The sequence below is a fragment of the Erythrolamprus reginae genome, chromosome 6 (assembly GCF_031021105.1).
Source record: "Erythrolamprus reginae isolate rEryReg1 chromosome 6, rEryReg1.hap1, whole genome shotgun sequence".
In the NCBI taxonomy this organism is placed as follows: Eukaryota; Metazoa; Chordata; class Lepidosauria; order Squamata; family Dipsadidae; genus Erythrolamprus; species Erythrolamprus reginae.
The window spans coordinates 34781390-34797596 of NC_091955.1; the positions used below are offsets into that span (position 1 = coordinate 34781390).

The 16207-nt window shown below is 37.7% G+C and overlaps 1 protein-coding gene across 1 annotated transcript in view; it reads left to right on the forward strand.

Annotated features, from left to right (window-relative positions):
• Positions 1–8610, forward strand: part of TMEM168 (transmembrane protein 168) — a 79387-nt gene extending 70777 nt beyond the window's left edge. Inside the window, exon 5 of the mRNA XM_070755495.1 lies at positions 7314–8610. Within this exon, the coding sequence (XP_070611596.1) occupies positions 7314–7861 (548 nt within the window). The 3' untranslated portion in view covers positions 7862–8610. The remainder of the gene's footprint in view (positions 1–7313) is intronic.
• The last annotated feature ends 7597 nt before the right edge of the window (positions 8611–16207 follow it).

Below are 16207 nucleotides of genomic sequence, written 5' to 3' on the forward strand. Positions count from 1 at the left end.
CAAGTCGTTTCTTGCTTATGTTTTTTAAGGCTGGCAGTCTCTTTCGCTCTGCATTGGACCCTGCATGAGCAAGCATTTGGTCCTTTAGTTCTTGCTGCCTTTGAGTCATAGTGCCAAGTGTCTCATGTGCAGCTTCTTGCTGTCTTTCCAAGTTTTCATCAGGTTCCAGTTGTGCAGTGACTCCAGATCTTATTGGAGCTTCTACTGGTGCCAGATCAGATTTTGGTGTTTCTATTTTGCAAATTTTCTGTATTTCTTCTAATTTGACTTCACTGAACATTTGGTTCCTGATTATGAGTCATCGCTAATCGGCCAGTCGAAGTTCCGTTATTTTTGAGTCTACATATTCTTGTTTCCATAATTGGTAGATCCGTCTTTGATATCCACATTTTTCAGGCTCTGAGTTGTAATAACACTTCATGATTGTGCGATTCTCTGACATTGAGAATTTCTGCCACTTTTTGATTGGTAAGCTTTGTTTGTTTTGTTCCTGTAGCTCATTTGTCGATGGCTGCCCAGGTTCCACAGCAGCCACTGCAGTCCTTTTTATCCTGGGCGACGACCGAGCCAGTATGGACTTCTTTTTATTTTGTCTCTCCATTAGTTTATGGATTAGGTACGTTTAGTCTGGCTCCTCTGCTTTTACCACTCCGGCAAGGTTAGACCTACCAGTAGTTTACACTACCGCCGGCACAACTCTCAGCTTCATTGAAGCACACAAGCCCCACAACCCCATCAGTGGGGTGGTGGTGGTTGTTATTATTATATTATTATTATTATTATTATTATTATTATTATTATTATTATTATTATTATTTGCATTTATAGGCGGCTCAACTCCAAAATTGGCTCTGAGTGGCTAACAACAGTTATAAATACAATACAAATAAAAAAGCAGTAAAAAACATCAATAAAATCACATAAAATCACAATGAAAAATCTGCTGAAAAATCCAACCTCGGCTTATACTCGAATCACTGACCTTCACTGACCTGAAAACTCCCGTGCAACATTTTCCAAAGGTGCACAGTTCGGATGTGAAAGGCAGGGAGGGAGGAAACCTGATGGCTCTGGCATAGCTGCTTCGGCTCTTGCTACAGTCCAGCCGGCAACTCCCCTTAGCTGCCTGATTGGCAGCAGGCTGAACCAATTACAGTTTCTCCTCTACACAGAAAGGAGACACTGAGAGAGCTGCCTGATTGGCAGCAGGCTGAACCAATCACAGCTCCTCTACGTAGAAAGGACGCACTGGGGGAAGGGGCGGGAGGGTTGAAGGGACTTTCAGAAGGAAGGAAAGGTGGATGAAAAGGGACTATAGAAGTCCCGTTTAGAAGTCAGCAAGCCAGCAACATATTTTACAAGTAAAATTTAAGTTACCCATTTAAATTTGATTAATTTCTAGTAACAGAAGAGGTTATTTTGTAAGAAAATGTTGCTTCAAGTGGGGATAATTCTGTGTAATTAAACTTTTTCTTCCAACTATACTTATCATACTCAAGAGGATTGTTAATGCTGACTTGTTTAAAATAATACAAAGGTTAGGATAATATAATAGTATGATTTTGGCATTTAGCATTTGTTCTACATAATTAATATGAAAAGATTTACCTTTTTTAAGAGTATGGTTTCTCCTTATGCAAGATAAATATCATGTAGAGGAAAGATTTTACAATTAATGATTGAGTAACCCCCAACTGTTATTTACTGATCTATTGAGATAGTAATGATTTTAACTTATGAAATATGTTTTAAATGGAAAATCTGAATATTTATCATATGAAAGTTTGATTTAAGCAATTGTTTTGAAATAATATATGAAATCCTAATTATTAAGAAAATTATAATGATATTGTAATGAAGACTAAGATAACAGGTTCGATTACATTCCTAAAGATATTTTAAGAGGGTTTTGGTTATGATAAAAGAAGGAATTAAAAAACAGAGATTTAGGAAGGGGAGGAAGAAAGGTGCAAGAAGTAAAAAACATTTTGGAAGGAAAAGTTACATAATAATAATAACAACAGAGTTGGAAGGGACCTTGGAGATCTTCTAGTCCAAGCCCCTGCTTAGGCAGAAACCCTACACTACTTCAGACAAATGGATATCCAACATCTTCTTAAAAACTTCCAGTGTTGGAGCATTCACAACTTCTGGTGGTAGGCTGTTCCACAGATTCATTGTTCTAACTGTCAGGAATTTTTTCCTTAGTTCTAAGTTGCTTCTCTCCTTGTTTAGTTTCCACCCATTGCTTCTTGTTCTGCCCTCAGGTGCTTTGGAAAATAGGTTGACTCTCTCTTCTTTGTGGCAAACCCTGAGATATTGGAAGAATGCTATCATGTCTCCCCTGGTCCTTTTTTTCATTAAACTAGATATACCCAGTTCCTGCAACCGTTCTTCATATGTTTTTTAAAAAATTCTCCTACAAAAACAATTTTAAGAAGCTACAGTAGAAGAATATTCCATTTTTATAAGTTACCAATAGCCACTGCATTTTCCACCCTAGGCTTATACTTGAGTCAATAAGTTTTCCCAGTTTTTGTGGCAAAAGTAGGTGCCTCAGCTTATAATCGGGTCAACTTATACTCAAGTATATATGGTATATCATTAAAAAAAACCATGTGCACTAACAATCAATCTTAATTCCAGGCCTGCCGGAAAAGCCAGGTTTTGACGGCTTTCCGGAAGACTGGTACGAAGGAGATAATGCAGGGGGCAGTTGATTCTCCAGGGCCAGAGCTGCCACAGAGAAGGCTCTTCGAGGTCCTGCCAACCAACATTGTTTGGCGGATGGAACCTGAAGAATGCCAGCTCTGTGGGCCCTTACTGGCCGCAGCGAGGTATGAGGCAGGAGGCTGACCCGTAAATAGTCTGGCCCTGCCTTTTAATATTGAAATTAAACTGACACTCATGTCTACATATTAACATAGACAGGTGCAACTAAGAGTGTTCTAACTTCTGAGTTCCCCATTATATTTGCCTATATTTTACTGGGCATTAATTTATTGTCTTGATTCCTCTTTTTACTGTAACCATTCTTATCCCTAATAAGGAATTAACTGTAGAGTTTTGAAATTCTTTTCTGTAGAGAAAATACCAATAGGATATGATAACAATGAAAATCTAAATCTAGTTAGCATTCAAAATAATCACACCAGGGGATTGCTGCATAATGGACAAAATTGTATTTTAAAGAGTAGTGTAATGTATTTGAGCAGTTTAATAATGTTTCGCTGTGGTAGATTGGTAGATGCAGAGTAATATGAAAAACAAACACCTAAGCAATCATTCATAAGCCATGAGCTGCAAAGTTTGAATAGTTTAGATCAGTGTTTTTCAATCGGTGTGCCACATGGTCAGGTGTGCCGTGAAGCTCAGCTTCTGAGATCGGAAGCTGAGCTTCATTCTTTGCGCCTCCTTTTTCGCACCTTCCTTCTTCATGGCAGATGAGCTTTGGGGCCCAGCGGGAGAGCGCTGGCAACAGCAGCATCGGACAGTAGCCAGGGGGGCAGCTGCGAGCGGGAGCTCCAGGTCAGAGGCATCGGCAGCGCCCCGCCCAGCTGGAGCTTCCCTGGTGGGGGCTGCACCAAATGTCCTTTGAGACCCGGCGGGAGGGCACCAGCAGTAGGAGCAGGAGGGCGCCAGCAGCAGCGGCACCAAGTAGTAGCCGGCAATGTTACCTCTAAGGCCAAAAACAACCCACCATGCACCCTTTTCCAGGACCGCACAAGGAGCCGGTGTTGGAGTTTGGGGTGGGGAGCGACGAAAGTGCGGAGGTCAGCACCGCGGCCGCCCCCACCCCGCAGTGCCTCAGGCCCCCTCGCGCCCATGGCTTCTCGCCGCTGCCACCCACCCAATCCGCCCCTCTGGCTTTTTCCGGCTCCTCCCGCAGCGGTGGCTGCAGCGGCGGCGAGCACTCGGAGAAAACCTCACAGCGGAGGCCGGCGAAGGTTCTTTGGAATGTCAGGGGCACGTGCGTGCGTACGCTCCCCATCCCCCTGCAAGCCCACCCGGAACATTCAAAATAAGAAAAACCTTTGCCGGCCTCCACAGAGAAGAAAGGAAGAGAGAGAAAGCAATAACAAGAGAGAGAGAGAGAGAGAGCAACAGACAGAGCAAGATAGAAAGAAAGAAAAGAGGGAGAGAGAAAGAGAGATAGCAAGAGAGAGAACACAAGAGAGAAAGAAAGCAAGAGAGAGAGAAGAGAGAGAAAGAGCAAGAGAGAGAGAGATAGCAAGAGAGACAGAGAAAGAAAGAGAGACAGCAAGAGAGGGGGGAAGGTGGGAGAGAGAAAGACATGGAGGGAAGGAGGGAGAGAGAAAGAGCAAAAAGAGGAAGGAAGGAAGAGAGAAAGAGGAGGGATGGAGAGAAAGAAAGAGGAAGGAAGAGAGAGAAAGAGGGAGGGAGAGAAATAGAGCGAAAGGGAGGAAGACAGATTTTTTTTGTCCAAACTTTTTTTAGCCCCCCCCCCCTTCCCACCCCTCAATGTTCCCCAGGATTTTAAAAATGTGAATAATGTGCCACGGCTCAGAAAAGGTTGGGAAACACTGGTTTAGATCACAAAGTGCTGAACTCTTATCTTCATGAATTTGCATACATAAAAAGATTGATGTCCTCGGATGGATAAAATGAAAAAAGCAAATAGAAACGCACTTATCTTCAAATAATCCACATTTATAGCACCTTATAGCAAAGTTAATAAAACAGAATTATTATATTATAAATTATTATACAGTATTTTGATTCTATTAGCCCCATTTGTCACAGTGTGTCGACCATTCTATAGGCATATGCAGTAAAAGAAACTCCTGGGGCATTATAGAGTATAATTTTACTGATAGATCCATACACGCACAGAAGAAGCAAGAGCTGATAGTTCCAAAGCATGTTTACATCTGTCCAGATTCATAAACAGAATGTGTAACTTTAATCTATATATAATCAGATTTTGTTTTTCTTAAAGTATCTTAGCTCTGGTTCAATATGTTATTTGAACCTTAATGAATAACTTGTACTTAAGAAACCATTATTGCAGAATTGTTTTACACTGTTTTGGTTTTATTTCACATTTTAGGTCCAGAATTAGGGATCCAAAATTGGAGATACAAAAGTGATGAGCCTTCTATTATTAATATATCCCATATACTGGTGATGGCAAACCTTTTCAGCACCAAGTGCCCAAACCACAATGCACATACCGGAGCCCCGGAAACCTAAAGACCAGCTGGCCAGTGCACGTGCACATGCCAGCTAGCTGATCTTTGGGTTTTCAAGTGCACACGTGCTGGCCAGCAGGCCTTCCTGTGTGCTGGAAACCAGTCAGCTGGTCTTCATGTTTCCAGTGCTCTGGCGCACAAAGACCAGTTGGCTGGCACGCATCCCCACAGAGAGGGCTCTGTGCGCCACCTCTGGCATGCGTGCCCCGGGTTTGCCATCACAGCCATATATCATATAGCCAAAGTTTGGCTATGATTTGGTATTTCATCTTCTGTGCATTTGTGAGCTAATAATATTAACTCATAGTTAACCTTAAGATATACTTTTCATTTCCATTTTGAGAGCATTTTATCAGACAGACAATATGTTCCAAGTATGACCAATATTTTAAGAAAAATATGGGAGAAGACAAACGTCTAAATTCTATATTCCCAAAAGGTGGACAATATACTTTTATTATCAGAAGTATTTTTGTCCTCCATGTAGAGATACCATTGGAATGGAGTCCATTCCATTTGTAAACCAAGGATTCATGGGAATGAATCTCATACCTTGAATGTGATCATTCCCTCCTTTCTCCCATGCATTTGCTAATTGAATGCAAGGCTCGTTAAGTGCACTTGAGGTATCTTGGGGTGGGGAAGTGATGCCTAGTGATTGAACAGGCCGCCTGCTTAAGATCACCCAAGGTCTCCCTCGACCCGCTGAAATACCTCATGCTCCCCACAATAGCTTCTTCCTCCTCTCCAACTTACCACACTGGGTCACTTACCTTATAAAGATCTGTCTCCTCTTTAGTGTCTCTGTTTAAATTGCCTGTTAGTGGCAAGTGGCGAGAACAGAGGGAGAGTAGGATGAGCACACCCTGTTCGGCTTCTCTGATCACCGAGCCTGCCTGCCAGTTCTGGAGCAGCAGGCAACATCAGTCTTCTCCAAAAGCTTCCAGACTCCATGTGGAAAAATGTTAGCACGAAGTAAGGCTGTGGAGCAGCAAACTTGCATTGCTCCAAGCCCCTCTTTAGCATGCAACCACTTTTCCTGCAGAGACTGGAATCTTCTGTTTGCCCTGATCCCATGGAATATCAGGCACCCATTCTCTGCAAAAGCGGATGGGTGCCTCAACTTGCACAAGACAATGCACTCTAGAAGTTTGCAATGGCCCCATTTGCATGTTTACATTCTCTATCAGGGCAACAAGTGTTTGAGCGATCCTAAGACAATTGGAAATTTGCTCCATTTCCAACCACCCCAGAGTTGTTCAAACACTTGGTGACCTGATGGAGACTGCAAACTTTGTCTGCAAAGAAATGGGGCATTTGAAAATGCAGCTTCTCTTCAGCAGGGTCCTTGAAGAAAGGCCTTTCCTGGTGAAAACAGAATTCCAGAGCGATGTGTGCTCCCTCCGGAGTGTCCGTTCTCGGCAGCAAAGGCTTTTTGCAAAGATGGCAAAAGGCTTTGCAAACAGAGGGAAAGCTTCAATGTTTCAGATCTTCCCTCCATTTGCATGCCTCTGTTTGCAGAGAACAGAGGCCTAAAGTACCATGAGATCATGCAAGATCAATAGCCTGAGTTTTTGCACCACTGATCTATCATGATCTTGCTGTACTTTGGGCCTCCATTCTCTCATACATACCAAAGGCTCTCTAGATCTTTGCAAGGTGAGTAACCACAGGCCTGGTGCCTATGGAGACCCGGTGCAGCAGGAGGGAGGGGGAGAATAGGCAGGGCAAATATTGCAGAGCCTCTGCAATCATTTGTAAGAGCAAATCATTGTCGTGGTGCTGTAACATTTGTAGTTTTGGGACTTTTTCGTAAACGCAAGGGCATGCTTATCACGTAACTTCAAATGTTCGCTAAGGGAACACTCGTAACCAGGGAATTACCTGTATTGACTGCATGGAGCTTCAGTAGTGCCATTTTTTGTGGGTAGGATTCCTGTAATGAACTTGATCTGAACAAAACTACATTGAAGGCATTCTTGCAGGACATACTGATTTTTTTAGTATTATTTAAAACATCATATGACAAAACATGATGAGACTGACATCAAGTAAGAATGGTTCTTTTTTGTAATTATTGCATTTCTGGCTTCCTCACAGGTGGAGATTCGTTACAGCTTGACACGCTTTTAGACTGGTGGAGAGAGAAGAATGGTTCCTTTTGTTCACGGCTTATTATAGTCTTAGACTGTGAGAATGCTCAGCCTTGGGTTAAAGAAGTCAGAAAAGTCAGTGACATGTATATTGCAGTGCAAGGAGCAGAACTGGCTAAAGTAGTAGACATAGAAGAATCAGAACCTCCCCACGTTGGTGATTTCACTAGAGATTGGGTTGAATACAATTGTAATTCCAATCACAATATCAGATGGTTTGAAAAGGGAGGTACTGTGAAAGCTTTGTATGGAGTATCAAAAGGGTGGAGTGACTACACTTTACATTTGCCAACTGAAAGTGATGTTGCCAAACACTGGATGATGTATTTTCCCCACATCACATACCCATTGGTTCATCTCGCAAACTGGTTCTGTGGACTTAATCTCTTCTGGATTTGCAAAACTTGTTTTAGATGCTTAAAAAGATTAAAAATGAGTTGGTTTCTTCCTACAGTATTGGATACAGGACAAGGCTTTAAACTCGTCAGATCTTAACTAAGAATCAGAAGTGAGAGGTCCTACATCTTGAAACAGGATTGACTTGTAACTTCTTTATTCATTACATTTTATTTTTTGAAGAAATGATGTTACTTGTGTAGCTATATTCCTTTTGTATTTTCTTGAGCAAATGCAAGATTTCAGAAAATAAGAACTCCATTTGAAAACAAAAACAGCATAGATATTTGTAACCAAACTGGATTTGAATTCCATAAGAGCCATTAAATGTGACCATGGACTTGAGAGACAGCTTTGTCTGCTTCTTTGCATTGCAGCTGTCTGATATAAATTTGTCAAATTTCACACTTATTAAACATTCTGTTCTAAACACTGCATAGGGCTAATATATCCATTTCAGTCGCAGGTTATTGGAGGAGAGAGACTATTGAATCATGGTCATCATTTGTTTTGAAGGGTTTCAAAAGTAAAGCAACAAAGGACTAAAATCAAGTTATGTTAATTGTAAAGCAGGGGTTTCAAACTTGCAGCCCATGGGTCCGATGCGTCACATGCTGGCCATGCCCACACCTGGTTTAGTGAAGGGGGGAAAGTTGGCTATACATCCTGTGAGGATGCCCTGACAACGCAAATGTGACACCCCTGCAGTAAAGCTGTTGGCATTTTTAATTCATGTTGAAATGAACTAAAGTAATGTTACATTTTTCCATGGAACATAGGAGTCTTATTGTTCTGACCTAGGCTTCCTGATTAAATAAAATGGCACAAACGGTGTACCGCAAACCCTTTTTATTTGTAACAGTTGATATTATTTTCATTATCAACCTTAATAAGTCCAAACAAAGGAAAACATGTTTGACTAAAGTCTTACAGGAAAAGCCAGATAATGCACACAAACCGTACTCTTTGGCAAATTTGCAGGAAAAACTTGGAAAGGACCAAGGACCAATTTGCAGGAAAAACTTGGAAAGTCCAAACAGAAACACAGATTCCGTGTTGCAATGACAAGAGTGAGAAATTATCTGAGCTGCTTCCTGCAACGAACCCTTTTGTGTTCTCTACTTATATAGCCTATGGGGATCTCTAAGCCTTATTCCTCTGTAACTGTTATTGACTTCTGGCAGCTCTGCGTATGTGCGCATTGAGAACAGGCTCCTCCTATTCCTCTGCCTCGCTCATGTCAGCCTCTGGAGGTTCTGGAAGCAGGACAGACCTTCCAAATAGCCTTGACTAGATCCTTGTCTCTGGCACTGAGCCAACTTCAGCCTAGCCCAAGTTCCTCTCCAGCCTCCTTATCTGATTCTACTGCCAGTTCCTCAGGTCACTGGCAGACTACAACACTTATATCTTAATCCTAGACAAATATACATGGGAGTAAGTATTACTGATGTCAGTGGAGCTTATTGCCCAGTATTCTTAGGTTTGGAAGCATAATCGTTTCTCTTGGAAATAATGCCGAAAATAATTTTTGAATATTTCAATCCTTAATTAATACAACATCATAAATAAGTTCAGCAAAGCTAAACTCAGCAGGGTTAAACATTTTCTCTTCACACTGAAACATTGATTTTCGTTTAAAAAAATACATTCTTAAACTGCAGAATCTGTTTCTTTGCACAGCTAAAAAATAATTTAGTAACTAAAATGCATATATAAAAAACATTTTCAGTTCATTTCTTTAAAAAAACTATTCATTGAATACTAATTATTTATGCAACAGTTTTAGAACTACAAACCCATTTAATGTTTTTAATTATGAGAGTTAAATGGCTTGTTTCCCCCCTCTTACCTTATAAAATGTACAGCACAATGAAAGCATATAGAATAACAAAGCTGGCAATACCTGGAGATAATACAACTTAATCTGCATTCTTACTTTAATTTTTTTAATGGAAATCTGATTTGTAATTATTGATTACAGTATTTTACTTCATACTTTTATTAAGCACTATAAAATAGATTGACAATGCATTAAGTGCCATTCCTATATTTATTCAAATTACTATCAGTTACTACAGAATTTTAATTTAAAATGTACACATAGTAATGATACAGCTGAAACTTGCTAATTGTACTTTTCCTACTTAAGACACTTTTCTTTTTAGCTGTTCATAGTTTAACAGATTCAGAAACTGGGGAAGATTCTTTCTTTTGCGTTGACTATTCCATTCAACAGCTATGGCCTTTAAAGAAATCACTCGCTAAAAGGCAGCATTCAAAACTTTTAAGTAAGTGCATTGTTTTTCAGCCAATAATAACAAGTGAAGCATTCTGTGATGATTGTATGAAGATCGGACTAAAAATGAAAAATCAGGACATTTTTCTTAAACAAGTTCTGTGCATTCTTTGCCAAGAGATTTCAGAATGAAAATAACCCAGTTATTAAATAAGTCAAGGTTTATAAATAATATGAGAGAGGTAATTATGTTTAAATGAGATAAGCCTACTTTTGTACTAAAGTACAGTTTCAGGCAAAAAAAAATCAATTTTAATTTCAAATTATCAGGACTTGTTAAACACAAGGTGAAGCAGGGAGAAAAAATTTCCTTGAAAGTGGTTTTTGAAACCAGCTATTATTTAAAACACTTTTATAATTTAGTATTCTTGTGCTTAATGAATTAATTATCTTAACTTATTACATTTTTTTGTTCTCCTTTTTATACACATTTCCTATAACACACAAGTACTGATACATCAAGTAATCTGGATCTAAGTGGGAAGTATATTAATTATATCTACAAAAGAACTAAGCCGTTTTGTTCTTTATAGCTGCATTCTTTTCTCGGCATTATTTTAGGTGGATCATTTGAGGTTTTGATATGCTAAAAGTGATTTAAGAATTAAAGCCTGAACGTATTGTCAGAAATGAGTAACACGTCTTGAAAAAAAAAATTGTATCAGTTTTTTAATTGAACTTATACTATAAAAGTACAGTGATACCTCGTCTTACGAACCCTTCTTCATACGAACTTTTCGTGATACGAACCCGATGCTTAAGATTTTTTTGCCTCTTCTTCCAAACTATTTTCACCTTACAAAACTGAGCCGCTGGCGCTGGGATGCCCCGCCTCCGGACTTCCGTTGTTAGCCGAATGAAGGGAATCCCTTCATTTTTGCCGCTGCTGCTTTGAATCCCATCGAGGTGAGACTCAGGGGAATTCCTATGCATCGGCTGACAACGGAAGTCCGGAGGCGGGGATTCCCAGCAGCGCAAGGAAAAAGGGGTGACTTTTGGGATGGGGTTGCACACATTATTTGCTTTTACATTGATTTCTATGGGGGAAATTGCTTTGTCTTACAAACTTCATCTTACGAACCTGTCACGGAACGAATTAAGTTCGTAAGACGAGGTATCACTGTATTATTTATACATGCATGATTCATTTGTATGATATTTTTTACATTTTTGTCTCATTCTATATTTAGCCATTTAATTTTGTTGTTATTTTTCATTAAACTTAATTTTATAGAAGTGTTTAAATTAATTAATCCACCTTTCAGGGAGCCTGCAGCTAGGCAAAGAGAAATGTAATAATTTATTGGTTATTTTCTTTTAATGTGATGTCACCTTTTCCTTTGACAAAATTTTCTTTAGCAAAACATCGCCTATAATTAAGAATTGTTCTAACATCTAGGCAAATCTTCCCTGTTTGTGGATTCAAGTTTAACATTTGGGATAAGAAAACCTATATAAAATTAATAACTGAATTTTTGACATTAATTAAGCTGATTTTGTATCTTCCTTTAATTTCTCTGTATTTTTTGATATAATACCTAACCATATGGAAAATATATTCAGCCAGTGACTAATCAATTTTTCTTAAAACAGCTGGATTCAGTCATGATTATGTTCATTAAATTCCCAAATTGCAATATATATGTTTATATAGTTTCAACATTTAGTGCAAGATTTAGCATATTCAGAATACCTAGAATAAAACAATAAAATGGTTTTTTTAACAATAGAATGTTTCAATGTTCAGTGCATTAATAATGTTTTTGCAAAATATAATTTTCTCACCATGTATCTGACATTTAGTAGAAATGCAATAAATTAATTGTAGTGTGTCTGAATTTTAGAATAAATTCTCTTTCTTGTTTTTAAGTATCTCTCTTCTGTTAGGAATCATGAGAAACTCATTCCTATATCCGAAAATATCAGAAATAAGGAATTGCAATTTGTTGCAACATGTTTTAATAGGTGGATCTGTTTTGAACTATACTGTACAAAATGGAAAGAAGCTATCTGAATAGAATATTGGTGCTGGAGAAATATTCCTATTCCTAGGTAATGGAAAATAAGTTTTTAAAAAGGAAATCATGACCTGATTTTAAAAGCATCCATTCAATGTAGTAGTTATTGGAAGTCATATTCTTAGAAAATATGTCATATAGATTACAACTGCAAATTACAAACCTCCATCAGCATAACTTACTACATTAATTAAAATAAATATGGTAGCACCTTTTTGAAATAACACATTTTATTAAAAAGCAAATCTGCAGCCTCTTAAAAATGTGTTAGTCAAAAAAGGGGCTAGCAGACTTTTCTTGGATTTTTTATTTTTTGCCACCTTAGACTACCACATCTCTCCTACAGTGCCTGTATGGATAGTAAGGAGGAGTGGTATTTTGCACTCATAAAATGTTTGGTGACACTTCTTTTTGCTAGTAGGAAATTACTATAGGAAAAAAATTGAGACTGTAAAAAACTGGTGAGTATTAATCACATTGTATTAATCCAGCAGGAACTTCAAAGCCAAAAGGGTAGGCAGGAAATGTGTAAAGCAATAGTAACAATGCCTAAGATAAGGGACTAAGTTGATTCTCCCTAAGTAGTGCTTTTAAAATGAGTTAGCTGGAATCATACGTCAGACTCAAACCCAACAAATTACATTATGGCTTAATGCAGTATGAGAATAGAATAATGTGAACATACAGCTGAAAACCAATGTGATTTCTTTCAGTTCATAATTGAATTAATTAACACAAATCTGATAATTTATACTGCATATACTATATACTGTATATAAAAGCAAAAACCACACATGCCATAATCGCAAAATCTCCATAACCATAAAGCCTACAAACTTGAAATTTGTCATGTAGGTTCCTCCTGGCTTATAGATGCTCACTAAGAAATGATTTTTCTAAATCACCTATGATTTAGAAGTAGGTGAGTAGGTAAGTAGGCCAGCTTCGTTGCATTGATGCATGTTCCAAATACAGAGAGAGACTTCAAAAATGCTATCAAGAACTTGAACTATTTCAAGGAGAAGGAATGACCTGTAAGGGCGTTTGTTTTTTCATTTAGCTTATTGTGTTGGGTAAATCTCACCTTTCTGACTTCTTCAGCCAACCATGGGTTTTAATAGTGTGGTTTAGTCAGTACAGTGTGCAAAGCTGGCAAATTTGTGTATCCACATACTAGTATTAATTTAATAACTTGCCAGATTAAAAACAAATTCAACATCATGTTAGGCTGTTCCTAAAAGAGGAAATGCTTTAAATGAATAACATGAAATGTTGTTAGATTCCATTTGGAAAGTACTTCTTACTGTAAAATTACAACATGAGTAACAAGTGGTTATTCCACAGACAACAGCAGCCTCTGTGTCTGCTTCTGTTGGTTACATCACCTAAATTTAAAGTTGGTAATTTAAGGTTCTTATCCCTGCCCTGTGTCTTGCTTATGCATTTAAACTGCACGTATTACTGTTTGTGCCTAAGAACTTTGTTTAACACCTTATATTAACACCTTCAAAAGGGGAAAATATCCTAAATATTCCAAGTATAATGCAATATTATGGTCTATAGGTAGATGGGTTGTATAAAATAAGTTAGATACAATGTTTTCAGCATATTGGAATATTTTTATTCTGTCATACGGTGTATGAGTTAGTTTTTCTACATGGTTATAATAAATAAATACAAAAACAATGATAAAAGCTACAGCTGCTAAATTTATGTTCTATTAACATCAGTGCATATGTTATTTTACTTCTAATTTCATTTTGGGAGAGAAACTGAGTCATATTAGAATGCCTTACAGATTTCTAGACCGCCGTGCATTTCCTGAGAACCTGTAGTATTTTTCCCCATGCTGTCATTGTGGATCAACTTTCTGAGATGGAAACAGTATCACAGAGCAGTGGAGATTTACCCATAAAACTGATATTGCTGCTGTGCTTTATAATATGTGTTCTTTATGTTTTTCAGGGATTTCTCTTAAGATCTTGAGGGAGGGAGGGAGAAATGCACACACATTACTTACATACATGCACATACAGGTAGTTCTTAATTTAAAACCATTTGCTAATGATGGATGTTACAATACTGAAAATGTATGACCCTTTTTCACACTTATTGCTGGATCTCCATGGTCACATGATCAGAATTCAGTTGCTTGGCAATTGGCAAACATTTATGACAATTGCACTGTTTCAGAGTCATGTGATCACCATTTGTAACTTTCACTGACTTCCAGTCAGCAAAGTCAATGGGAGAAACCAGATTTGCTTAACGAATGCATGATTCACTTAACAACTGCGGTGATCCACTGAACAAGTATGGCAAATCTTGGAAATATTAAATAGAAAAATAAGAGAAGATAAAGAAATAAGAGGAATGAAAATCAGGAAAAAAGAATATAAATTACAAGCTTTTGCAGATGGTATTTATAATGGAAGATCCAATAGAAATTTGCCCTAAAATGTTAAGACAAACAGAACAATATGGAGAAGTGGCAGGGTTAAAAATCAACAAATCAATAAATAAAAAAACAAAAATGATAGTGAAAAATATGATAGAAAAACAAGAGAAACATGGAAGAGAAATTGGGCATCCAGATAGTAAAAAATATTAAATATTTAGGTATATATTTAATGCAAGATGTATAACAATAAAAAGATAATTATAAAAAATTGAGAACGCAAATAGAAGTAGATCTGGTAAATGGAAGAACTTACAAATGTTATTAATCAATAGAATAGCAATAATTAAAATGAATATATTGCTTAGAATATTATATTTATTTCAAATAATTCTAATTAAATTAGAGGTATCGTATTTTTCGGAGTTTAAGATACACTGGAATATAAGACGCACCTAGATTTTAGAGGTGCAAAACAAAGGAAAAAGTATTCTGAATCAAATGGTGTAGTAATATATTATTTAATAAATTACCAGTGTAGCAGAATACGTTTTACAAACATGTATACTTTTTACAACCATTTTTACAAACTTCAAACTTGACAACTTTAAACTTTGCATTCTTTTTGACTCTTGTCAACCCCTGGTTCCCAATCACATCCTTTCAATTTTTCCCTTGTGTTAGTTTCAATATATTCATAGTAAAACATGTAATCAACAGCCCGGTCATTGACCAAACAATTCTTAATGCCTTTTGCGATATTTGTTAAAGTAACAGAATCATCCAATTTAATAATGTCCTTTATCTGTCCATTCTCCATCTTGCCAGTATCTTGTTTTCCATATCCTCCTAGTTGTCCTGCAGGATCCTCTACTCCACTTTTCTCTTTTAAGTCATTTTCTTCCTTTGTTTCTCTGGTAATTCCTGTATAGTCTCTCACTGATTCTTTAAATTCATTAATAATTCCTCAAATATCATTAAATATTTATCTGATCTCCTAAATCTCTGATTTCTCCATATCTGTAGAAAGAACTTCTATATTTCCAGCGGTTTACAAAAAAGAAAATTCTCTTAAACAATTGGTTATGTCCACCAATTTCATGAGATGTAATGCAGCTTCAAAGATTTTTTTTCTCGAGAGCTCGTTCAAAGTTCAAGTCCAACTCAGAGTTTACCACAATCAAAGCTTCTTCTTTTATCACGTTTTCAAAAAATGTCTGTCCTCCAGTTAGGTTCTTTTTTTTCTTTTCCCAAGGCCAAAGAGCAGATGTTAATTGAGTAATGAAGTAATTCTCTCACCAACAATCTCCTTCCAATAGATGGCAGCACCATTAATCCAAAAAAGGGGGGGGAAAGCCTTAAATCCAATTTTATAATGTTAAGGCCAAACAGGGAAGGAAGGATTTCGAAATATAAACAACTTAAGTTCTTTCAAATCAAATGTTGATCAGTCTAAGCATCCCAAAGCCACCGCCTGGGTTTAGCTGTCGCTTTCTAACTTTAAGACTTGTGGACTTCAATTTCCAGAATCCTCCAGTCGTGCTAGTTCAGGAATGGGAGTTGAAGTTCATTATTCTTAAAGCTGTCAAGTTGGAAGACCCCTGGGTTAGCGTTTATGGTGCACTGCAAGGGTATTCAAAGGGTAGTCCTCCTCTAACTGTGGCTCTTTAAACTTTTTAGCTGTATTTACAAAGAGCCATAAAGGTTATCACCGGAGATTCAGGAAAGAAAGT